Source organism: Mytilus californianus, unplaced genomic scaffold (assembly GCF_021869535.1).
Source record: "Mytilus californianus isolate M0D057914Y unplaced genomic scaffold, xbMytCali1.0.p SCAF_1, whole genome shotgun sequence".
In the NCBI taxonomy this organism is placed as follows: Eukaryota; Metazoa; Mollusca; class Bivalvia; order Mytilida; family Mytilidae; genus Mytilus; species Mytilus californianus.
Window position 1 is genome coordinate 115,020,703 of NW_026262581.1, and position 27,741 is coordinate 115,048,443.

The 27,741-nt window shown below is 31.0% G+C and overlaps 1 protein-coding gene across 15 annotated transcripts in view; it reads left to right on the forward strand.

Annotated features, from left to right (window-relative positions):
• LOC127731029 (A disintegrin and metalloproteinase with thrombospondin motifs 9-like) overlaps positions 1-25,905 on the forward strand; it is a 120,292-nt gene extending 94,387 nt beyond the window's left edge. For 2 of the 15 annotated variants that reach the window (XM_052239794.1, XM_052239908.1), the window contains 15 exons: positions 8,741-8,905; positions 9,550-9,723; positions 11,673-11,843; positions 14,001-14,189; positions 15,277-15,412; positions 16,113-16,204; positions 16,488-16,582; positions 16,892-17,034; positions 17,533-17,627; positions 18,516-18,620; positions 19,248-19,348; positions 20,242-22,408; positions 22,877-23,008; positions 23,075-23,204; positions 23,350-25,905. In XM_052239794.1, coding sequence (XP_052095754.1) covers positions 8,741-8,905; positions 9,550-9,723; positions 11,673-11,843; positions 14,001-14,189; positions 15,277-15,412; positions 16,113-16,204; positions 16,488-16,582; positions 16,892-17,034; positions 17,533-17,627; positions 18,516-18,620; positions 19,248-19,340 — 1,458 coding nt within the window. In that variant the 3' untranslated portion in view covers positions 19,341-19,348; positions 20,242-22,408; positions 22,877-23,008; positions 23,075-23,204; positions 23,350-25,905. The remainder of the gene's footprint in view (positions 1-8,740; positions 8,906-9,549; positions 9,724-11,672; positions 11,844-14,000; positions 14,190-15,276; positions 15,413-16,112; positions 16,205-16,487; positions 16,583-16,891; positions 17,035-17,532; positions 17,628-18,515; positions 18,621-19,247; positions 19,349-20,241; positions 22,409-22,876; positions 23,009-23,074; positions 23,205-23,349) is intronic. The other 13 variants (XM_052239854.1, XM_052239833.1, XM_052239824.1 and 10 more) reach the window with 13 other exon arrangements.
• The last annotated feature ends 1,836 nt before the right edge of the window (positions 25,906-27,741 follow it).

A 27,741-nucleotide genomic window follows, 5' to 3' on the forward strand; every position in this document is an offset into this window, starting at 1 on the left:
TGTTTATCAACATATCCTATCAATTGCTTATTTCAATTAATAAAAAAAACAGCCATTTGACCTTCAAGGTCTTTAGTGTGATCTTCATCAAAGACAATAAAACATAGGTTGTCTATGAAGGAAATGTGAAACACATTCTAAAACCTTGACCTTGCTTGTATTTGAAATTCTCAAAGATAAAACAAATTAATGGACCTTGGCTACTTATTACTGAAATTCCTGCTATGTAAAAAAAACTGTCTGCAAACACTTGCACTTCTCTTTGAAGTAACTCTAAAATTCTGTGTTAATAACAATGATGTCTTATAGAAAATTGTGTTTATACCCAATATCAGAATCAGATTAATTTTTACAACTTTGAATGAATTTGTTATAGGAAGCATTGATGCAATGGTTATTAAATATTATTACATTTAGAGATTCAGATGGGAAGACAGGTGTTCTCAGTACTATGGTACTCATGTAATGGTATTTCATGTGTAAACAGTCGATGTAAATAATAGTGCTTCATAAATATGTCCTATATTCTGTATCAGTCAAATTGTTTGATTAGTTACCTCTCAAAATGCTTGTTTTTGCTGAAAATATGACACAATCTTGAATAGAATTTTCTTTTTTTGAAATGGTTCAAGTGTTATCAGTTTTTGTGCATCTTAATAAATATTATGATAATTTAGTAGGTTCCAATTTGATACAACTTAAATGGCCGGTTATGGCTATTATTGCCATCTAAACTTTTGAATGGTACCCTGGTATTTTTCACTTACAAAAAAGACAGATGTATTATATAAAACTGCTGGAAGATTTTTGAATAATATGTTGCAGGGTTATGTGACTTAAATTGTAAAAACTATGCAGTTTTCCATATTCCCCATGATAACTCAAGTATGCTTTCAAGAATCTTTATGAAATTTTTAAACAATGTAAGGGTTTATAAATTTTATAAAAACATTTTGAGGGACATAGAAATACTGGGCATCCGTCCGTCCGGTCTTGTAAGTGCTCTCACATGTACAATTCTTGCCAGATTTTTATAAAACTTATATTGTAGGTTTTTATCAGCAATGTCTGGGACAAGTTCGAAAATCAGTGCCAATCAACTATTTTTAAAAGAATTATGCCCCTTGAAAACATTAATTATATGGAAAATTGCATCGTTTGTGCTCTCATGAGTACAATTCTTGCCAGATTTTTTATCAAATTCATATCAAAGGTATAAAACAGCAATGTCTCTGACAATTTCAAAAACAAGTGCCAGTCAAATATGTTTTAATGAGTTTCCCTTGGAAATATAAAATATATATCAGAAATTGCTCTCAAGTCTTCAACTCTCTAGTAAGATAATTTTAAAAAGTTTTAAAGAACATAAAAATCTTTTTTTTAGTTATTGCCCTTGGACAGAGCAGATGAAATATGTGCAATGCGGGGAACATTGGAACTCTGTTCTTTTATTTCTTGTAGAATTGTTATGAAATCAAAAGTTTATATCAGCAATGTCTTGGACAAGTTTGAAAATCATTGCTGATCATTTATTCTTACATGTCCCTTGGTAATAGAAATTATCTGATCTCATGCCTCCATTTCTTATAGGATATTAATGAAAAAGTTGAAAAGTACCCCCAAAATATTTTTTTTAATATCTGCTCTTAGACAGATGAAATATGTATATCATCATAACATTGGAACACTTTTGTTTTATAATGATACCTTGGACACTTTTCACCTTTAATTTTGAGGAAATCCAGTTTTATAGTTACAGTTATCATTTCATATAAATATTTACTGTATATTTTGTTCTGGTGGCTTAATTTATATCAATTCAATTTAATACAGGGTAATCTTTTGAAAGGTTTTACTGTAGCATTAATTAATATTTTCTATCATTGCACAGTGAAATCCACCATTAAGTTGAGTTTACCTGTTTTAATCAATCTGAGATTCTTTAGATACTTGAATTTCATTTGATCGCTTTAAATGTTAGTAAAAGAAATCTAGAACAAAGCGAATCCTTCTTGAGTTTTATTTATTTGTAGGTGACCTCATTTCATAAGGCAAGAAATTAATCATTGTAGTGTCTGGGTCATAAAATTAATAATGAAATTAACCAAATGAATATGAATTATATTAACAGCATCTTGTATTGATGTATTTTTCTGTGATTTGTATGTAATTTTGATTACTTGTCTAGAAATCAATTTTTTTACATCTGTTTGAGATCTTTGTTTTTTTAAAATCACATGGCAAAGTGGTTGCCAAGTCTGTTGGCTTCACTTTGCCATGTGAGAGTTTTTTAAAAACTATTTGTCATGACCTTTGAACTAAAAAATTTAAATTGTTAAGTGTCATCAACACCTTGTAGGACTGCCAAAGTGACAACTCCATGTCCATTTGATTGGTGCTGAGTAGACAGATTTCTAGAAAGGTGCACTTGATTGGAAGTTTAAAACCATTGGGAGGTTCTTCTTGAAATTATACATACCAACATTTCTATTTTAATTGATAGGTACGAAAGGTTAATGGTATGTAATATTACATTGAGATAAAGTCTTGTTTCATCAGACCCCCTACATTAAATTTAAAAGTATATCTTGAATTTGATGAATTGGATGATTTACTAAAACATTTGTTGTAGAAATATCATTTTCAAAACTGTGAATATAATATATATTGATTATAAACAGATCCAGATTTTGACGATTTGCCATTGTTTGGGTGTTGAATCTCAAGTGGAATAAACTATTAGTAAAATCATGCCAGAATTAAATAGAACATCATCCTATGATCATAACATTGTATGTTCTTTCTTCAGCTACTTTGAAGATCTTTGACAAGAAAGTTTCTGATCATAACATTGTATGTTCTTTCTTCACCAACTTTGAGGGCCTTTGATATGCATCTATGGTTTGGATGTGCAGTTCATCCCTATGAAATCCTTATAAAATTAACTCCCCTGTTTCAGTTAATATTAATAAATTTTCTGTGGATATTATTCTGGATTATGTAGATCAAATTACACCCACTGATAGACAAAACTAAATAAATGTCATTTGGAAGACTTGACCATTTCATACAGGCACAAAACACTGCTATTTATTTTTCTGTGTGTTAGTGTCTGATGTATGTGAATGTTGACCCCTCTAATCTCCCTTAGGGGAGGATTTGGGAACTATATAATATTTTGAACCATGATTCAACGTCATTAAACATAGTGTGGATTTATTTATTTTCAAGGGTACCAATTTTCTTGGATTAAAAAAAAAAAGTATTTCTGTTGATATTTGATTTCGTGGTTTTACAAAAGTCTGCATACATAGAGAATATCATATGGCTTTTTCAATATCACATCCGTATCAACCCGAGACACAAATATAATCCCAAGAGCTCTGCTCGAGGGATTATATTAGTTGAGGGTTGATATGGTGTGTGATATTGAAAAAGCCATATCATATACACTTTATTATATACATATACCTCACGTAGATGCTTTTTTATGTGAGTGACGTTACGTGACGTCACGTCATACAGATAAGGAGGTTTGAAATGACGTCATACAGATTATAGGTTTGACATGACGTCATACAGATTAGGGTTTGCAACAGTGACTGCAATCGATGATGTGACGTCATACAGATTAAAGGTGTGATAAAGCCTTTGCAACCGTGCTGATATTGATATCATCACGGGTGGCTGATACAGCACGCTTGCCAATGATTGTATTAATCATACAATTTATCTGTATTTACTACTAAGTATATAATAAAAACCTATACAAAATTTTTACTTCTTTGAATATTTAAATTCATGGTTCACCTGTATCCACAAAATCAACAAAAATTGGTATCCCACAAATGACAGTAAGCCAAACTGTAGATAGTCTTTGGTATTAGTACTAGTGCAACACTGCCAAACTGTAGATAGTCTTTGGTATTAGTACTAGTGCAACACTACCAGATCTGCATTTTACACCTTGTGAATAACATACAGGAAAGGAAGTGCAATACTTTAACAATTAAAACATGCACATATTGAAGATTGGGTTGAATAGCTGTCTGCACCTTATAATTTGCCTGACACATATACCGTCTCATCAGACAGCTTCTTTTTCTTCTGATTTAACAGTGAATCATCTGATCTTCACACCCCTCTCTATTACCACACGCATCATTCCAATAGTACCGTAGCTCCTCATAATATATGTAGTGTTCTAAGTCTGTATTCATAGACAGCTTTGAAGTTGAATTTCAATTGTACTATAAGTTGTGGTATAGATATTAGTATAAATACTTTTCATATTTGTCACAGAATCTTAAATGGGACTAGTGATTACTGTAAGAATGGTCACCAGTATCTGTGGGAAAAAAAGCTGTTAGAATTTAATTAATTGAGGGTAGAGGTTTTATAAAGTTAAAGGACTATAAGAAAAACTATTTAAATTTGAATTATGAATTGAGGGTTGAAATTCTGAATGATAGAAGTCTTTTATATGTTATTGACTATGCAGTCAATGTACATTTTTGTCATGCCTTCTTGCATTCCATTTGGCTTATAATTTAATATCCAACTTTGGAAGATATTCTTTCTTTCAATGATTTGTTTATTGTATTTTACATTGAAACTAAGCTTCTTTTTAGCTCACCAGGGCCCGAAGGGCCTCATGTGAGCTTATGCCATCACTTGGCGTCCGTCGTCGTCTGTCATCGTAAACTATTTCAAAAATCTTCTCCTCTGAAACTACTGGGCCAAATACCTTCAAACTTTAACTAAATGTTCCTTAGGGTATCTAGTTTATAAATTTTTTTGATCCATCGACAAACAGGGCCACCATGGCTAAAAATAGAACATAGGGGTCAAATGCAGTTTTTGGCTTATATCTTAAAAACCAAAGCTTTTAGAGCAAATCTGACATGGGGTAAAATTGTTCAATTGGTCAAGATCTATCAGCCCTGAAATTTTCAGACGAATCGAACAAACCCATTGTTGGGTTTCTGCCACCAAATTGGTAGTTTTAAGGTAATTTTGCAGTTTTTTGTTATCTTGAATATTATTATAGATAGATATAAACTGTAAACAGCAATAATGTTCAGCAAAGTAAGATCTACAAAAAAGTTAATAAGACCATAATTGTCAATTGACCCCTTAAGGAGTTATTGCCCTTTAAAGACAATTTTACACAATTTGTTCATCAAGTTTGCTAACATTTAAAAATCTTCTCCTCTGAAACTATTGGGCCAATTACCTTCAAACTTTAACTCGGAAGTTTTGATCCATTGACAAACATGGCCACCATGGCTAAAAATAGAACATAAGGGTCAAATGCAGTTTTTGGCTTATATCTCAAAAACTAAAGCTTTTAGAGCAAATCTGACATGGGGTAAAATTGTTCAATTGGTCAAGATCTATTGGCCCTGAAATTATCAGACGATTCGAACAACCCATTGTTGGGTTTCTGCCACCAAATTGGTAGTTTTAAAAAAATTTTGCAGTTTTTTGTTATTATCTTGAATATTATTATAGATAGATATAAACTGTAAGCTGCAATAATGTTCAGCAAAGTAAGATCTACAAAAAAGTTAATCTGACCAAAATTGTCAATTGACCCCTTAAGGAGTTATTGCCCTTTAAAGACAATTTTACACAATTTGTTCATCAAGTTTGCTAACATTTAAAAATCTTCTCCTCTGAAATACAGGTGAGCGATTCAGGCTCTTGAGAGCCTCTTGTTTCTTGGTGTGGTCCTACAGATGGCTGCATATAGTATTATCTCCGTGTGGCACGCGAAACAGCAGATTTGGTTACAATTCACTGATTCTCTTATCCAAAGACTTTGATAGAACAAACGTTTTTAACCATCTTTTAATCGTAGGCATTGATACAAGTTAATTTACTAGATAAAGAACACTTAAAATGCATTTCTTTAGTACAAGCTGTCATTAAAGCAGATTGATAATTAGTGATCTACAGGAGAAAAACAAAGATTGTTTCTTTTGTTTTTTATGTCTGCATTTGTTTTAAACTATGTGTCAGGTTGAACCCAATTTCAATTTTTTTTTAATTCCAAGAATTTGTAGTATTTTTGCAATTTTGCAGTGTTGAGTGTAGTTTTCAGCATCTGGTTGATAACAAAACTTGTAGCAATAAAATTTTATCAGCTGTTTTTGTATCAATACAGGTGCAAAATGTTTTCTAAAATTAATTAATAGTTTCAATTGTTCCATGAAGTTTGCTTTCAATCTGTATAACTTGTTGACCAATATAGACATTTCAGATGTATAATGAAGAGGACAGAATAGTCACATGAAATACTGAGAAATATTCCATGTATATTAATTCAGGAACTACAGCTCATTTTTTTCATCAGAGTTTGGGACTTGTTCAGGAAAATAAGAACAATAACCTACATTGTCATACCAGGTTATCATCTTTAGAAATTAGCAATAAATTTAGTTTGACCACAAATTAATTTAACTTGACCACAAACTAATTTAACTTGACCACAAACTGTGGTTAAATAAACATATGAAAACAGATAGGTTGTCATTTTCTGTCTAAATGTTACCCCAGTCTAAAAGTAAATAATGACCCTGATCTTTTTTTACTGGTAAAAAAATAATCATAGTCAATATATAATTTGTAAACAATTTGTTTAATTTTTTTTTAATTGTAAATTGAGTTGACTTCCGAAAATTGCAACAAGAAACAACCTTATGTATTATTTATAAAAATCTTTATAATGTCAAAAAGTGTTGCAAATCAGTCTAGTAATGAATTCCTACAAAGACTGATAGCATTTACCCAATGTACTAGATATCTATGAATTTATTAATTGACAGAACAGTTTGTATACACCTGAAGAAATGTGGTATCTATTGCTGTTATTAAGCAAGTTCTGGTTGGCAGTTATACCATGTTTATGTCTTCTTAATGATTATGTAACGATACACACCTAATTAAAGTGCATTAAAGTATGCATTTTTTGTAAGTCTGACTTATCTGTGATCTGGTCCTAGTTTAACCTCAATACTTGTCAGTGTTCATCCCAGCTTCCTTCAGTTTCGCTTCTTTACACACCAGACAAAGTAGTCACCTGTTTCTGGTGTGTTTTGGTATATTCTCCACAAAAAAACATTCAATTTGTGTAAGAATAAATGATTTGAATCATACAATGTCTGGAAAAAAGGGATTGGTGACCATTTGTATTATGAAAATTGCATGCAAAATATAATCTGGAAAGTGGCATTCAAAAATTGTACTCGGTGTACCTGCTGTTTACTTACATGATAGAATTCTTTAATGGTTTAAGTTCAGTATGCAGTAAACTTTGTATAGTTTTTGACTGGATTTGAGAGCAATAGATGATGTCCAAGAACATAGTCTGTAACTTGTTTTTATTATACTGGTTTACTTTAAACAGCTTTTGAGTGAGGTTAGCCAATCAAAGACAAAGAGGCAGCCAGCAGATCGCTCTGGACCAAAAGTTTCAATACTTACCTTGCAACATCAGAAATTATTATAAAGACAATTATATAAGAAAATATTATTAAGAATAACAAACGAAATTATACTTTTTCATGTATTTTTAGGATAAGTGTCTGTTAGAAATATTTGGGTTTTTTTTATGTTTTCTTTATCTTAACCATATTTGGTCAAATATGTATTTTGTTGCAAAAGCATTATTATAGGCAAATCGTGATTGATTCCAGGCATTATATTTGTGAATTGTCATGTTCTCAAAGATATCTTTTAAGTGTTGTGATTGGTTTGTCTACTTAAATCATTTTAACTGACCATCCTATTGTGATCATTTTTGCTAAGTGGACAATACTACCAGAGGTTGGCATCCTATCATTTAGTTTGACCTCCTATATGATCATATCATTGATAACAATGATAGGACTTCAAAGGGGAGAGAACTGATATCTGCCAAAACATGTGATTATTTGTTTGTTGTAAGATAGAGAGAACAAGTATAGGTGTTAAGCTGGAGATTGTTTGTTTCTTTGTGGTCATCCTCCATTGTCAGAAATAGATTATTCTGGCAGATAATATGCAACTCAGCAATTTATTATCAATTTGGATTAGTTCAGATGTGTTTTATTTAGTAGGAAGTTTGATATTGATTCTGATTATGAATGTTTTCCCACCATTATAACCTTAAAACAATAATTGAAAATTCTATAAAACCAAAATATATTAGATTTCTTTTTATATATGTATATGACTATAACATTAAAGTTGTTATAAAACTTGTTAAAAAAAATTATCTCTTTTCCAAATTCATTTTTTCCAGTTATGCTTCAACCAAGCTGAAAAAAACCTATTTTTGAATGTAAACTCAAGGTTGACTTTGACAACACATGTATATACAAATACAATACAGTTAGTCTATAAAGATTTGAAGGCATTGGTGTTTTGATCTACCTCATGCTTGAAGGTTATGTACAAATGCATGTGATTTTTTCTTTTATTTAGAGCTATAACCTTCAAATTAAATTTTTGGTATCCAGTCAGATTCTATTTTACAGGTAAGTTTTGGAAGTTTTCAAAATACTTAAGTTTGTCTATGTACAAAGAATGTGTCCATTGGTCGAATGGTATAGCCCAGTATCACAATTTTGTAACCAACACATTACCAAAAAAACAACATTCTGAATCTCTTGTACAGTTACAAAGATGTATATGAATGAAATAAAAAAAACTTAAAAAATCCAGTGATGTATCTTATTCGTTATTTTTTTTGCAGTGTTCAGTAAGTTGTGGAAGAGGCCATCAACAAAGGGAGATAACTTGTATAGACGAAGAAGGCAATCATCATCCAGACACAGAATGTCATGGCACAAAACCTAGAGAATCACAATACTGTCACATGGGTAGATGTCCAAGATGGTATGGAGATAAATGGAGCAAGGTATGTTGAGAAGGAAATAGGGTATTCATGGTTGTATCCCTTTTCACAAAAATCTGTGGCTTCAATTTACCAGATTATAGAAGTTGTCATTGATTCTAAGTTTGTGATAACTTTGGTTTTTAAGTTTTTTTAATTTTTGTATTTTATGTGAAAAGAGATCTAGGAAATCAATTAAATATAGTCCATAGAGACTGTCTGAAACTGTTAGCATCATAATAGTCATTGTGGTTTAATATAATACTAGTATTGACAAACAGACTCCTTTAATAGATAGTTGTTTTGCTCTCCAAGAATTTATCATTTGATTGAAAGTCCCTTCTGCAATCATCATGATCATCCAAGATAATGGTGAAAGACTATTTTGAAAACCATGTTGATATTTAAAGCATTTGCAGTGTATTCAAAGTATACTTATAAATATTTATAATACAATTTTTATAATTTTAATTTGTTCATTTCTAATGTTCTAAAATTTCCCTTGAAATGTTTATTAATTATTATTTACTTTGAATAGTTTGAGAGAAAGTTTGAACTTTGTTCAATAATTTCCATACAACATCTCCTTACACAAAATATCAACCAGCCTAAATGTACGATTTTATAGTATGTTATTTTCAGTCATAACATCTTGCATAATATTACAGTGTTCAGTAACTTGTGGAGAAGGCATTAGAGTTAGAAACATCACTTGTAAAGTTAAAAGGTATCAGACAGTCGATCCAAAATTATGTGAAGGAAAAAGGAAACCAAGAATTCTTAGAACATGTCAGAGGAAAACCTGTTCCAACTATTACTGGAAAACTGATAAATGGTCACAGGTAATTAAAAAATTGTGGATTTATTTAAGGAAATAAATGTTTGCTCTAAATGATGGGCACCAGCTAATCCATGAATTGTAATATACATGTTTTATGTATATACTTGAATATTGTATACTTTAGAGAAATGCATTTAGTTTTTCCCTGGTGTAGTCTACATTTTGAACCTCATAGAAGACTAGCTTTTTCAGAGTGCACCTAAACCATGGAAGATAAACAATTTCTGATGAATCTTTTCCATACGTTTTATGTCATGCTGTTCATAGGTCCACCCAAGATACGAAGTCATACTTTTTGTTTTCAAAGGACCTGGTTAAAAGGGTATCAGCCCACTTTACATATCGTTGTTTTCTGACGTTAGTACAAAATTCCACTTACGAAGTGATATATCAGTAGTCAAGATGTGCTATCTGAGTACTTGACCTAAACAATTCATCTTGACCTTCTTATCACAATTATTAATAGATTATGAAATAGGAGGCCTCTATTCATTTATCATTATAACATTTAGTTCATATTTCATATCTCATATACAAATCAATAATCATAAGAATTCTTGTTTATTTCTAAATGGTAAAACTAAAAAGGGATATTTTATCATGAATAAAAGAATTACTATTTAAGCTCAATGAAATGTCATACATGTGTTGATTAAAACATTTAAGTTGAACTTTAATCTTAAGTTAAGCCTTTGAAGATTAAGCCATTAAGAGCTTGTTTTCATAGACATATGTAAAAAGTGTGCCACCCAACAAGACATAATACAAAAATCTATCATTTAAATTGGTTACTGTGTCAGTAGTTAATAAAGATTCAACATAAAAAAGTCAGTATGCCAGGCAAATGTCCAAAGTCAGTATGCCAGGCAAATGTCCATCACATACTGGTCCTAAATCAGGCTCAACAATCAAGGTAATTTAAGATCAAATTATCATATACTGACAGTGGAAATTGTTTAGAAGAAATAAAATGATCTGCTTTGCCTTTAATTTAGATAAGCCATGTAATGACAGTTTTTGAGAATCATATATACATGAAGTTTATGTAACTTCTAGATTCATTTTGACAGCATTAGGTGGGTTGTTTATAGGAGAAGTATAAACACAAAGATATTGAGTTTACAAACATTGAAATTCCTCTTGGTTTTATGTAGGTAATAAACTAAACTGAAAACTTATGATATAGTGAAGAAATATATCATATTTTTTTTAATGTTTGGTTACTACATGAAATATATTGCTGTCCGTGAAATAGATATCTTTATATAATTACATGTCTGGACTGTATTTAGGTCTGTAATTATCAAGGTCTGACGACTTCTTTAATGTCATCATAGATATGACCAAAAAACCGATTTACAGATTTTTTTAATCAGTGATATTTCTCACCAGTTACTTTTATTTGGTTAAAAGTGCTAAGAACAAAATCCTTTTTAACACTCTCAAGTAGAATTTATGACATAAATTACAATATTGTCCCAAAATTTTCATAGATCAAAACACAACATCTTAGTTTTAGGATTAAAAAGCATTATGTGGGTATCTTTTAAAGCAGTGTAAGCAAAGATTGTCACTGGGGAAAGTTTTGAGAAAGATAGTTAATTGGAAACTAAACTATTAGATGAACAATGATTTTCATATATATTATTAGGTTTATACTTTTTGAGCCTTTATGAAATGGCTTAACCTATTTATAGTTGAATGTACTAAACTAAAAGTGTATGTACTACTGAATGACCATGATAAGTTAATTGTTTTTGACTATTTTTCCTTTATATAGAATATTCAGAAAACACTGTTTGCCACAAAAACAAATTCATTGAAACATTTATTCAAATAACTTGGAAGGACTGCTTAAAGCTGGAATTAAATTGTGTAAGAGACTGAAAATTTCTATCACTATGCATTATTATCATAATAAATAAAAGATTTTTGTGATTTTTTTTACAGTGTTCTCAAACATGTGGTTTTGGTATGAAAACACGGAGAGTGAAATGTGTAAGACGTGATGGTTATCATGTTCCTGACAGTCGCTGTGACAGACGTACAAAACCTAAAGTCAAGAGACGTTGTAGCGAATTTCCATGTCCTTATTTCTGGAACACTTCACCTTGGACTTCAGTAAGTCAGATTTTTCTGTACCATATTAATTCCGGAACTCTTCTGTAAGTCGTCTGTAAAATAGATTTAACTGTACCATTTAAATGCTGGAACACTTCTGTAGGTCATCTTGTAAGATAGATTTAACTGTACCATTTAAATGCTGGAACACTTCTGTAAGTCATCTGTAAGATAGATTTAACTGTACCATTTAAATGCTGGAACACTTCTGTAAGTCATCTGTAAGATAGATTTAACTGTACCATTTAAATGCTGGAACACTTCTGTAAGTCATCTGTAAGATAGATTTAACTGTACCATTTAAATGCTGAAACTCTATTGTAAGTCACCTGTAAGATAGATTTAACTGTACCATTTAAAAGCTGGAACACTTCTGTAAGTCATCTGTAAGATAGATTTAACTGTACCATTTAAATGCTGGAACTCTTCTGTAGGTCATCTGTAAGATAGATTTAACTGTACCATTTAAATGCTGGAACACTTCTGTAAGTCAGTTTTTACGATTCAGTACTCTGTGGATAGTTGTCTCATTGGTAATTATACCACATGTCCAAATTTTAATATGGTTTAAAGGAAACATTTTAATTCAATAAATAGAATGTTGGTCAAAATGTAGTTATTTTTTTTAAAATCTTCAATATTTAAAAAAGAAATTCAGGGTAATTTGATAGTACATGTACTATTGATAAGTAGGTAGAAAAATGTTGACAATGATAAATTTCTAAGTATACAATGCAATTCATTTTAAAACTTTTTTCTCCAGCGTCCTGTTAGAATTTCCCATTGGATTTTCAAGAAATTGTTACCTGTAAACAAATAAAGATTTTTTATTTTTCACTTAAGAATGAAGCTTTAAGCATTGAAGAGCAAAAAACATGCTCAGCATATGTTAAAGTCTGTTTAGACCAAAGAGAAAATATTCTAGAATATGAGCTTGTCTGAGAGATCAAGGCTAGACTTTCATCAGTGATTTTGATCATATTTACCAAACAAGTTGAGAAAATCTAATGAAATAACTTTCCATTTCCAAAGCTTAATTCTTGATCCCCCTCGGCTAGCGTATTCCACTGATTTACATGTTACGGTAAAAATCTAACCTAATGATATAACTCTAATTTGGGCTACTTCATTGCTGAATGATATAACTTCAGTGAATACCTCCCCTTTATTGACTAAAACATAACACTTACAGGTATTATCCCTGAAAAAGCATGAACAAGTAACCAAAATATTTTCTAAGATCTTACTAACATTGCCATAATATATTAATTTATCTTCAAATGCAGGGATTAGTATAAATATTTTTTTTACACTTTTATTGTCCCCCGCGCACGCTTTTGCAGGGGACATAGAAATAAAGGGTGTCCATCCGTGTGTGTGTGTGTCCGTCCGTCCGTGTGTCTTGTTAGCGCTCCCACAGGAACAATTCTTGCCAGATTTTTATAAAACTTATACTATAGGTTAATATCAGCAATATCTCGGACAAGTTCTATAATGGTGACGATCGACTTTTTTAAAAGAGTTTAATATATGGCCCTTGGAAATATTGATTATATGGAAAATTACATTGTTAGCACTCTCATATGTTCAATTCTTGCCAGAATTTTTGAAACTTATATCATAGGTTTATATCGGCAATGTCTTTGACACTTTCGAATATATGTTCTTATCAAATATTTATGCACCTTGGAAACATTAATTTTAATGGAAATCACATTGCATTTGCTCTGAAGCCTTCATTTCTTTAAGATATTAATAAAAAGTATTAAAGAACAACAAAAAGTGCTTTTTTTAGTTATTGCCCTTGTTCCTTGGATAGATAAGATATGTGCAAAATGGGGGACATTGGAACTCTGTTCTTTTATTTGAATCTGTATCTTTGAAAGGGGATTCCACTGTATTACCAATTGAAAAAAGTGAGCAAATAGTTTTCTTGTGTGAAAACAAGCATGAGTATCCTTATTTTTTTCATTTCTATATATACTCACAGATCTATTAGTAATCTTGTTGGACACCTTCAATTACTTTGACTAGGCCTTACATGTACTAGGGTCCAAATTCAGTCAAACTGATGTATGTAAAAATGGCAAGGGGATAAGGTGTCATTTGTGGAAGTACTATTTGATAATTTAACAAGTTATGATTTTTTTCTTAAAGTGTGACAAAACCTGTGATGAAGGTGCACAACAAAGACAGGTTGTTTGTCAGGCTGTGACTAAAGAAGGCTGGATTTTACCTGGAGAAGTACCATATGGCTGTAGAAAGGAGGAAGAGCCACAGCGAGTTCAAAAATGTAACTTAGGCAATTGTGATGGTTATCGATGGGTTGTAGGAGCATGGGGAAAGGTAAGCAGCCAAAAAAACAAAGTTTTATTTAGTAATTCTTAACAGGAGCTTATAATATAAAATTACAATTAATTGCCTATGCAAGTTGTGGAACTAACATTTTTTATGATAAGATGAGAGAGGTTTTAATTTTCAGATTGTTCATTTAAATGTTTAAGACAAACATATAAAGGATAGCATATATGCAGGAATTCCTTGTAGAAATGCTGAATACCCACTAACTTTTTTGAATGCCATCTTTCAGAAGATTTAATATTTTTGTTATAGAATTATTATTAGTCTATTAGCAACTCTATTGTAAGTATAAATAGCTATTTACAGTGAAAGGGAGATAACTTAATGTTGACTTTAGTTTTAGTTAGATAAATGTAGATATTAGATCAGGAATTTTAAACAGTAATCATTGCCACTAGCCATTTTATTAACTTTTGATTTCTAAAACTTATGTCTTCAAATCTTATTACAGTGTGGTTTTTAAATGTTACATTTTTGGCACCTATAGTTGTTAAGTCATTGTGAAATTCAAAATAAGATCAAAGATTATTCGGCATATTATTGGTAATGATTACATTGTCTCAGTTAAATCAGCAATGTGCTGGATTTGCTAGTTCTTTTAGCAGTAAGGGGCTTAATTATAAATAAGCTTAAGTGATAGGTTACTGAAAGGGTGAATGTAATTTTAATCAGCCCATATTATTTAATTATATATAATACATTGAACTTTAAAAGATAGTTGTTTGTAAATAAAATGTACTTTTTAATGAGAAAATATTCCCAATTAATCTACTTTATATTAGATTACCAATATTTGATATAACACCTGTAACCACTGGTTAACTGTTCTGGGGTAAATTTTAAAAACAACAATGTCAATTCTACTTAATAATAACATTGGATTGTCAGCACATTTGAATGATAACTTATTTGAAATTGGTTATCAATAATGACATAAATAAGTGATTTCAGCCTTAAATATTTGTTGTTTATCTCTTATATGTTTTATTCAACAAATTAATCTGTATGTACAAAATTTGTAAACTTTTTAAAACACATATTAGAATGTAAGTATATGTATTTCTTATTACAGTGTTCCTCACGTTGTGGATGGGGGAAAGAAATGAGATTAGTTATATGTGTTGACAAACAAGGAAGAAGGAGATCAAGAAAACGATGTCGTAGAGATCTAAAGCCTGAGTCAAGACAAAATTGTTATAGTGGTCCATGTATGTATAACTTGTCTCACTAGAAAAATTGAATGCTACCTATACAAACATATTAGCATTAAGATTTTGTTCAGTTCTTTTCGAGAACATATATATATATAGATAAAATTATTAAATGTACACAGATGCAAGCCTTTGTTATGTAGGTAGGTAAAATGTTTCGATTTTTTGGAGAACCTTAGTGGCCGAGTTGTCTAAGTAGTCTAAATACTGTATCACTAGCCTGTCGACACTGAGGTTGCGAGTTCGAATCCAGCAGGTACATGGCAGGTGCGCTTGACTCCAATCTTAGTTGACTAGGAAATTCAGTTTTCCTACCTAAGGTCGTGGTTCTCTCTGGCCTCTCCGGCTTCCTCCACCAATAAAAACTGACCACCATGAAATAGCACAATAGTGCTGAAAGTGGTGTTCAATACCAATCAATCAATCAATCAACTTTTTGGGGAATACTTAAATATCTTCTTAATAAGGAAGGTCTTCAGGCCTTAATATTAAGTTGAAAAAAGAACTAAAATATTTAGGGTAGGGAAAAATTGGAAGATTAGGGTCCAAGTAGGAGATTAGGGCCAAGTAGGTTACCAGTAACTCAAATGTATTTACTTTAGGTCTACATATGTTGGTGACTAAAGTACAATGTTTTTAAAATTTCTATGCAGACATGTGTTTATAATTTATTGTATCATGAATTTAATATTTTCAGGTTATGCTAAGTCCTGTTTAGAGTTGAAAGATAAAACATCAATAAGACATGATGATATGTACAGTATATTGGTGAAAGGAAGAATATTGCAGGTAAGATTGATCTATTTCAGTCACATAACAATTACATTTCAATTTTGATAAATATCATATCAATTGACACCTCTGTTCTCTTTTAGTAGCTCAGCATGTCAGCATGTCAGTTCCAAGTATCATGTAATCATATCATCTAAATGTCCTTGTCCTGAATATGCATGTTATGCTAAGCTACTGTCATTCTGTTAACCAATCTTTATTTCCAAAGATATATATTGGATGTGCTCTCATGTGTCAGTCCTTTGAACAAAGAGGGATAACTCAATATTTTATTTTTCAGGTTTTCTGTAAAAATATGAAAAGCAATAAACCTGAAGAGTATATAACATTACCTGCTGGAGCTAGTGATAACTATGCTGAAATTTATGATATGAGGTAAGATTTTTGATACCCGATACCTTGAGTCTAAAAAGTTTTTCTAATTACCTAACTTTAAAACTATTCTATTCCATTATTTAAGACAAGGAAGCAACTTTTTTTTTAAAACTGTCATGGATTATTATTCAGTTCTTTATTTGATTGTTAACTGGGTTTATCTGATTAATATTTGGTTATTGATTTGGGTTAGGGAGGCAGGTGGGTGGGAGAGGCCACTAGTACTATTTTTGTTTTTTTTTTCCAACTTGACAGTCACTTTATCATCACTAGTTTAACTAATTATTCTCTAAATGTAAATTTTTCTAGGTTGAAAAGGTCAAGGACATGTCCAAATAATGGATCAAGAATAGAAAATGATAGTTCCAAATTCCGGATTTCACCTTACCGATTAGCAGGATTTACATCATATAGTAAACTTCGCCTAGATCTCAAGACAATGATAGTCAACAGTAAGTACTAAATAATATATATAATGTTCTATTATTATAAACATGTGTTTTCGTTATAAAATCTACTACATAGAAATGGTCAGAATAAATATAGCTTGACAGAAACATGTAATTTGAATACTCAGTTGTAGAATTTGTCAAATCATTGACCACACTTTTCAAAGATGGCAGACTCTCTTAGAAGTTCATCTCAGTTTCAAAACAAATGTCTTTCTGATACATTATGCATCTTTTTCCAATTGTTGTATTTGTATGAAAATCCTGTGCATTGTGAAATGGGGTTGAACATTGATACTGGACCATATTATCTTGACTTGTACAATTGTATTTTTTTCCAATACAGCATACCTATATATATTTCATTTATATGAAATTTAGTACTAAGATGTAACATATTTTTTCTAACTTTCTTTAAAAAAAAACTGTAAATGGACTAGGTAGGTATTTGAAAGAGAAACCTAACTTCATATGATTATTGATAAACATTGTATATTGCAGCCACAGATACATCATTTGCCACATCCCATAGTGGAAAATACATTCCTTTTGCATCTGCTGGTGACTGTTATAGTTCCAAGAATCATTGCCCACAGGTAAATACAGATACATTGAAAATGATAACATTAAGCTTTACTTTTTTTATTTAACTTGCATTTTTTCGACAATATTACTGAAACAAATAATGTATCTCAGTTCTCTTCAAAAAATTTCAAATTATTTCTTGTCATAGATGAAATTTAGAAATAGCATCTAGTTCCTTAAATTTATAGCATCAGAATCAACCAATCTATATATTCTGGTACCAGTTACCGTCAGAAATTCATAGTTTTTCTCAAATATTTTTTTACAGGAACTCCTGTTGAAAATATTCTTTTACCATAAAAAGGGTTACCAAAAGTTAGGTTTAACACCACGCACTCAATCTTTAAATCATCTTATAAACGAAGAAAATCATTATACCAGTGTGTCAATTTTGTCTTGAAATTTAATGGTTACAAGGACCAGTTACTGTCGTTTAAGAATCTACTCACTAAATGATAGATATTTCCCCTTTTTATGAGTGTGTATATCATATAATGCTTTTTTGTAGTAAGACGAGAAGGTTCTTTGCTTAGGTAATTAACCAAGCACATAGTCATTACGTCCGTATATTTACGTCCGTATATTCTAAATCTTCTCTTTCTTTCCCAAGTCTGAGCTGGTCATAAGTTTTGTCACTTGAGATCAACAAAATATATAGTACTGAAGGAGAGCAAAAAATATAATGCTTATATTATTTGGAGACAGCTGGCAACACTCTAACAAAGACCAACACATTTTTTTTACTATAGAAGGTAGTGCGGATTTGTTTTCTCTCAATCAATTTATGACTTTTGAACAGCGGTATACTACTGTTGCCTTTCTTTATAGAAATGTTTAAATTTTGATTGTGACATTTTATTTGCTAGTAAATGTGTAACACCCAAGTCTTATCATTTCAGGGTAGATTCAGTATCAACTTATCTGGTACTGGTTTGCTGGTGTCTAAAAATACCACATGGAAGTCATATGGAAAACATACCTCAAAATCTATACAAATACTCAATGTAAGTATAGGGGAATAGGTTATGAGCAAGAAAAATACATCCAAACTACATTTGAAAAATTAGTGATCAAATTCTGACAACAGATAACAGTAATCAAAAATGGACAAAACTCTTAAAAAAAAATCAACCATAGAAATATGAAATATGTACATCAAAACAAGGTAAACTTTGAAACTTCAGATTAGACTTCTACTGTATTTTTATTAACTTCAATAAAATGGACTAAACTGTGGTATTCTAGAGTAGAGTCTTAGTCTGTCCCATTTAACCTAACTCTTTGGATAGATGACTTCTGCTCCACTTCTGAAAATGTAACTTAAATCCAACTCATAAAAATTTATACTATTCTGTTTTACATCAGTTTCATTGGCTTAATAACACATGAAACTAAAAGTTTTGTTGCTGGCATCTTGAAAACCACAAAAAGCTGATGCTGGTTTGAAATTACACACAAGATATAAATATTCAGAAAGTATTTGCTATGAAAACAATATAATAAGAAGACTTAAGCTGAAGGTATTAAACTTGTTATCAAACAATTAACAACCATTGTGTTGTGGTAATTTTAAATGGATGATTTGAAAAAGTGAAAATGAGTATACTAAAAAAGACAATTGACTATTGTAGGATAGAGAAGTTGTACAAGGGGTTTGTGGTGGACATTGTGGAACATGCTCACCAGATGTAAGCTTTGGTCTTCAATTGGATGTACGACATTGATGATGGAGGTAAGAGCACTCTTTCATTAATCCTGCTTCTGTATTATCGTTAATCAATCAACAATAAAAACAAAACACTCGTTAAGAAAAACGTTGGAAAATGACTTCCCCTCATTGAAGAAAAAAGTTTTATATTGTATAACCTTAGATGAAATCTTTCCACAGTAATATAAGAAATTATGAGCCTTTAACAGATGCCCTGCTTGAAAATATACAGCAAATTATGCAATTTTTCAATTTACAAAGGGACATACCGGTAACTTAAGAATGGCAAAAGTAACCCCGCCAAAATTCAACTTGATCTGTGTTTGGCATGGTAATAAGCATTGTGTATAATTTTTTTAACATTGGTTGAGGCAAACTAAAGTTATAGTGTGGAAACAGCAAATTTAGTAATTTTCCATTTATAAAGAGACATAACAAGAGAACAGTGAAAGTGACACCACCCAAATTCAAACTTGATCTGTGTTTGGTGGTAATAAGCATTGTGTATGGGTTTTATAATATTTGGTTGAGGCAAACTAAAGTTCAAGAATGGAAACTAATTTGGGACGGACAGACGGATGGATGTACAGACAGACAAGGGTAAAACTTAATGCCCCTTCCACCACGGTTGGGACATAAAAATATCCTCATTTAATTGTTGATGAATTCAATATGAAGAGAAATTGGAAATGGAGAACCATTTTTAGAAAGGGTTTTTCATAAAAATATTGTGTAATTATTGTGTTATAGTGTTGAAACTTACCTTTTGTTTCTTGCTTTTTTTATTATGAATTTCAATGCAAGCAACTGTTGTCTAGTATTTCTCAAGGAATTATAACTTTATGATTTATAAATCATTTATTAAAGTTACCACATTTAACTTATAATTTTACTCAGACAATTCTTTTCTATTTCAGGAATTTAGAAGATGATACACATTCAGCAATACTCATGGAAGAATTCTCACTCCACGACGTGTATATATCTCATTTCTCATGTATATATTTCCATTCTAATATTTATATAACAGTATCACTGCTATAAAGATTTTCCGTCCAAAGGAAGAAATCTCAGAAAACCAATATGATACTCAGTATAAAAATACTAAGTAATCAATAAGATGGTTTGCTGGCAGTGCAAATAGTCCTAAAAGGTTATTGGATTTTGTGGAGTTTATTTCACCGTCATTGAATATATCTTGATGATATATCTATAGAAAGAAAACAAAATGACAAGAAAGTTTCAGTAAAAACTATTCTAATTTATAGAGCAGTAAAGGACTAAAAAATTGAAAAAGTGCAATTTTTTTTTAACATTGCTGTCTTTCAAGGGATGATTTGTGTGAGGAACAAAGACAGTATTTACAGGAGCAGTGTAGTGATGAAATCCACAGATATTAAAATGGTGCTATATAACAAACATTGATATTATTTAAATTTTGTAATTAAAATGTCTTTTATATTTATTATAAATTTGTTTTGAGTCTGTATTTTATTTTGTATATTTTTATGGCCCATTTTTGTAACTTTTTCATTTTTCATCATGTTTGTATTTCACCAATAAAACATGCAATTCTTCAAAAAGTTTTAAAGAACCAAATATTGGAAGACGTCAGTTTTTTTTAAATATAATTGTTAGTGTTTTGGTTTAGACCCTTCATCTAAAATTTGTTTTAGCTATAAGGTTTATGTATACATTTAAATTTCAAATGAAATAGAAAATCTTTAGATCTTTTTGATTGTTAGGAACACAGCATTCTTTTATTTTATATTTCATATTAAAAGAAACAGATAAAAGATTTGAACATATTTTTTTTTACATGTGGTGCAATATATATAAGAAACAAAATTGAAGAACACATATAAATAACTAAGTCAAAAGTAACCGGTAACTGCACCAAATACTCATAATTTTGTTGTTGGACTATTTTTTGTTTTACCCAGTTTTGTTATTGGTTAGTGTTCATTCCATTCATTTAGAAGACAAGCTATGTATTTATAGAAAGTTGTATATATATTTTTTTGTTGATACTTTAGAAATGTTATGTTTTAGAATATTTTTTAACTCCATTGAAGAACTAATGAAAAGAGTTGAATTAAGGTTTGATCTGAGAAAAAGTCTGTAAATAAGGTATATTATTGCCAGTTATTTTAACAGTTAATGTTAGAAGTCAGTTTTGAAAATGGAAATTGCTTTTTCAGTATAACTTGACAATCAAAACATCAGTGTATTTGATTACAAGCTTTAATGTAGAAATCATTGATCTTATATTTCTCTTGTATATCAGACTTCCAAGTTTGACATTTGATTATAAATTTTACTTGATTTAATTACCAAATTTATTCATCAGAGTTAAAAAGGAAATTTATAGGGACCGCTACAAAGAGGTTCGGTTATTTATTCCAGCAAAATGTAGTAAATTTAATTTCAGGCTTCTAAAGAAATATCTTTTAACTTTGTTAACCACATATCATGAATTGTATATTCTAGACATATGAATCAGTTACTACTGTATACCAGAGAGTTTGCTTCAAGGTGATTGCTCATCTGTTCACCATGAAACATCTTCCAATAGCTGTCAAGAAGATTGACAGTAGAACCAGTGCAGTTCATATGATATATTAGTTATTACTTATTATATTTCATGGGATTATTTTCTAATTTCCATCCACCACATATCTTACCTTTCCAAATGGTCGTCTTTAATTGTCCTCTTCATAAGCTTTCAATTTCTTATTCAAAAATTGAAGCAGGTGCTTCTGATAACTGTATTTTGAACTACTAAGAATTAATTGACCCATGCAAGAAAGTTGCAGAGGTTATAATGTTATTGTCCTGTTAGTCTATAATTACTTTTTTATTGCCTTGATATCTTCTTAATACATTTTGGATCCTCTTCAAATTTGAATAAAGTATACCAGGATGAACATCACCTGGATAGCCGAATCTTTTTTTTAGTAGGTTAACTCTCTTTCATTGATGTGGGGGGATGGGGTTGATATGAACTTGCTCGCTAAGGTTCTATTTTATTTCTCTCTTGCATTGATGTTGGGGGATGGGGTTGATATGAGCTTGCTCTCTAAGGTTCTATTTTATTTCTCTCTTTCATTGATGTGGGGGAGGGATGGGGTTGATATGAGCTTGCTCACTAAGGTTTTACTTTATTTCTCTCTTTCATTGATGTGGGGGGGGTGGGGTTGATATGAGCTTGCTCACTAAGGTTCTATTTTATTTCTCTCTTACATTGATGTTGGGGGATGGGGTTGATATGAGCTTGCTCTCTAAGGTTCTATTTTATTTCTCTCTTTCATTGATGTGGGGGGGGGGGGGGTGATATGAGCTTGCTCACTAAGGTTCTATTTTATTTCTCTCTTTCATTTATGTGGGGGGGGGGGGGGGTTGATATGAGCTTGCTCACTAAGGTTCTATTATTTTTCTCTCTTTAATTGATGTGTAGGATGGGGTTGACATGAGCTTGCTCACTAAGGTTCTATTTTATTTCTCTCTTTCATTGATGTGGGGGATGGGGTTGATATGAGCTTGCTCACTAAGGTTCTATTTTATTTCTCTCTTACATTGATGTTGGGGGATGGGGTTGATATGAGCTTGCTCTCTAAGGTTCTATTTTATTTCTCTCTTTCATTGATGTGGGGGGATGGGGTTGATATGAGCTTGCTCACTAAGGTTCTATTTTATTTCTCTCTTTCAATGATGTGGGGGGATGGGGTTGATATGAGCTTGCTCACTAAGGTTCTATTTTATTTCTCTCTTTCATTGATGTGTAGGATGGGGTTGATATGAGCTTGCTCTCTAAGGTTCTATTTTATTTCTCTCTTTCATTGATGTGTAGGATGGGGTTGATATGAGCTTGCTCTCTAAGGTTCTATTTTATTTCTCTCTTACATTGATGTGGGGGGGGGGGGGGGGGGGGGTGGGGTTGATATGAGCTTGCTCACTAGGGTTCTATTTTATTTCTCTCTTTCATTGATGTGTATGATGGGGTTGATATGAGCTTGCTCACTAAGGTTCTATTTTATTTCTCTCTTGCATTGATGTTTGGGGATGGGGTTGATATGAGCTTGCTCTCTAAGGTTCTATTTTATTTCTCTCTTTCATTGATGTGGGAGGATGGGGTTGATATGAGCTTGCTCACTAAGGTTCTATTTTATTTCTCTCTTTCATTGATGTTGTGGATGGGGTTGATATGAGCTTGCTCACTAAGGTTCTATTTTATTTAAATTATTGTAGTTATTTCTTTTAAAAAGTTGTGTGATATACTTAATTATTTATTGTTTTGTAAATATGATGTAAATAGTTTTAGTAAATTATGTAAATATGTATAAATTTTTATAGGTTTAAGCATAATATTCTAAAATTTTCTGCAAATGTCGGGCAATTGCTTGCTATTGTCAATTTTCTACAAGTAAAGTTATTGCTATCTGTATTTTATTGTTCAGCTCTGTTGAGCTTAGAGCCATTTCAGAAAATCCATTCTAATATTCATCATCATATATCTTATGAAATAAAACTCACATATGGTTTTATTCTAATTAAGTCACTATGACTATATTATAATATTATTACCCATACAAATATTGCTTTATCTTTCTTAAATATGTTTTGAAGTGTTAAGTTATATTGAAAAAAAAGAATATTTGTTTCTTTAGATGTACATAAAGAACATTATATTAAAGGTGATATTTTTGTGGTATATTCTGTTCATGTGTCTGTAAATTAAGTCCCTTTATTTATACTTAGTACATGTAGCTATAACACTGCCAATGAATGTATTTAGCATTATATTAAAATATACTTCATATGGAAAAAGTACCAAAAACAGACTTCCCAAAAGACTTCAGTTAAAAGTATTTGCACTGACTGGTTAATTTAATATCCAATAGTTTAAACATAAACAATATCAAAATACAGATTAAAAATATTTTAGAAATGATTCTAAAACCTGATTTTTTAATGACTCAGTTTTGAATTAAAGTTATATTAGAGGTTAAAATTAATTTATAGTTGTACCATATAGTCTGTATGATTGGTAAATGTAAAATACACACAAATGATCTGGTAAATATCACACACGAATGATCTGTTGAATGTCAGGATTTACAAACATCATTATTTGAATATTTAACTGCACTTTGTTTTACATAGGCAGCAAATTTAGATTTTTGTAACATTTTAATTATTTTCCATCCATGTTTACGATAATAGTGAATGGATGGATGGATATACACGGGATGGAATAATTGAATAAAGAAGAATGAAAATTATTAGTGACCAAAATGATATTAAAATTTTCTCTATCACTTTTATGAAAATGTGATATTTGCATTTCCAAAGTGAGAAAGTTGAAGCATTTATATTGTTTATTTTAAAGTTGGCCAGTATTGTAAGCATGAATCAAAATGGAGACAAATTAATGAATCTCGTATTTGTTTACCTCAATGTTGTATACAAATTGTTTTACATAAAATTATGTATTTCTCTAAGTTGCAGTTTTCCCATAATTTAGGAGCACATATGTATGCAATGTTTTTGTAAAAGTTATATTTGAATGTGACATGAATTTGAATACAGTAATTCTAACTAAATATGATGCTGCCCATTCAATTATATACCGTTATTTTTGTTTTGGGCATTACATCTTAACATGGAATGCTATTGTTGGAGATATAAAATAAAGTTTACATTGAATTAGATTTTAAGTGTCCCTAGGGTTGAATAAATTGTAAACTTCAAATTTAAAAAAAAAGTCAGGTCTTGGAGGAAATACATTGACCATTTTGAATAACTGTAGTTAATAAAAGCCATTCAGTATCATCTACCTCGTCAGATAGAATAAATACTCCTTAAAACAGTAATTATTTTGCTGAGATAATAATAGCAAAAATGAATGCCATTAAAGTGTTTACTATACAATATTCAGTTTTTAGATGATGTCATGTGTTTAATTTGTAGCAGCCTTGTGTTTTTATGTATTTATAATTTTTTATAATACCAGATATAATGAATGCAAGAATGTATTATGATTGAGTTATATAAGAGTTTACAAATTTTCCATAGGTTGAACAGTCTTAAAGGATGAAAAAATAAACCTACTGTTTGTAGGAGCTGATACTGTAAAATGGTTTATTTTTGACAAGTTTTAATTTGACAACTTCTAGATCCTAACCTGTGGGTAAGGTTTGTTCTGCAATTCTGATCTTCTGTTAAGACCAAATTTATGCAAGGGGATATTTTCATGATTTCATCTTAAAAACAAAATTAGCAAAAATAAACTTCTCATGAAAATTTCCAACTTTACAGTAACAGTTCAGGAGGAGCTTGTTTAAATGTTCAGTCAAAACAATGTTCCACAAAATTACAAACATTTATAGCTAAAAATACACAAATTTTCTCTTCACAAATAATGGTATGAATGACATGTGTGAGAACATTGATCTCAAGTTTATGAATGATTGAAAGTAATTATTTCTAGTCATGTGTGAAGATAAGTGTGTATAACATGTACAGTGATTATTATTCTAAATTTGATTTTTATTAGATATTTAATAAAGCATTTTATTGAACATTTTATATTGTTTATTAAATTGGTTTCAAAAGGGAGGTCAAACCAAAGATGTTAAAATTGGTATTTGCTACTTCTCTGCCAAGCATGCAGCATTTAAGGAGTGAGAGCATAGACTGGTTGACACAAAGTCAGAATAGTGTTCGGTGTAGGGTCATATGTCTTCTTGCGGACTGTTACCTTGTGAACTAGACCCTTAAAAAATATGGCATTGTGTGTCTGTCTAGTACCAAACAAGGTTCATAATTCATATTCACATTGCATTTACATGTTCTCGTCCTGAATATGCATTTAATTTGCCACTGGACATTAATCATGCAGTCATCCATCACCATCATCAAAAGCCCCATGCATCATTGTCATCACATCTCAAGAAAACACAACAGGCCATGATGTATTGATGAGTGAATAAAACACAACAGGCCATGATGTATTGATGAGTGAATAAAATGTAACAGTAGTTTACCAACATTCTAAATTTGTAATGGAAATGAAAGCTTACAGTGTATCAATTCATGACAAATCACAAAGAGCACATGACCAAAGAAAAGTAACAGTGCTATTAATGATGATCTTCATCTCAAAGTCACTGTAAGGCTTTCAACAACTTGGAGCAAAAACTCTCACTACACCTTACTGCAAGTTCAAGACTTGCATCTAAAAGCAACCAAGAAAAAAAAAGCTCAGGAAAGAACTATAAAAAACAGGGATACATGTACCAGATGTGTCAACAGAGTAGGCATTCCCTGTTATACATGTACCGGATGTGTCAACAGAGTAGGCATTCAATGTTATACATGTACCTGATGTGTCAACAGAGTAGGCATTCCCTGTTATACATGTATCAGATGTGTCAATAGAGAAGGCATTCCCTGTTATACATGTACCAGATGTGTCAACAGAGTAGGCATTCCCTGTTATACATGTACCAGATGTGTCAACAGAGTAGGCATTCCCTGTTATACATGTACCAGATGTGTCAACAGAGTAGGCATTCCCTGTTATACATGTACCAGATGTGTCAACAGAGTAGGCATTCCCTGTTATGCATGCATCATCTATATGTAAATCCAGACAAAAATCATACAATAGATATAAGAAGATGTGGTATGAGTGCCAATGAGACAACTCACCATCCAAGTCAAAATTTATAAAGGTAAACCATTATAGGTCAAAGTACAGTCTTCAATACGGAGCCTTGGCTCACACCGAACAGCAAGCTATAAAGGGCCCCAAAAATTACTAGTGTAAAACCATTCAAACGGGAAAACCAACGGTCTAATCTACATAAAAAACGAGAAACAAGAAACACTTATGAACCACATCAACAAACGACAACTACTGAACATCAGATTCCTGACTAGGGTAGGTGCAAACAATTGCAGCGGGTTTAAACGTTTTAACGGTACCAAGCCTTCACCCTTATCTGAAACAATAGTGTAACATCACAACATAGAAAGACACACTATAAAATATCAATTGAAATGGCTTAACTCAATCAAAAGACATATTAACACCAGTTAACATACACTGAAAAAATAAATTTGATCTATGATACAATGTAAATACAAAATAAATAATCTAAGGGAAGAATGATTAAAGTAACATGTTATACCGCTGTGAAATGTTAAACAATTTAAGAAAAACAATACATGAATAGGGAATAGGACTCGATCTGTAAATTGTCAGATCTGACAAACAAGACAGTTGTTGCCCAGACTGCAAAGAGGTTTTGCCTAATCCCTTAGTTCTTTGTATTTTTTGCTTCATAGGGTAAAACCTTAGATGCTACAGTTAGACAGATCATTCCAAAAGAAATGTTAGTCTAGCTTTATTT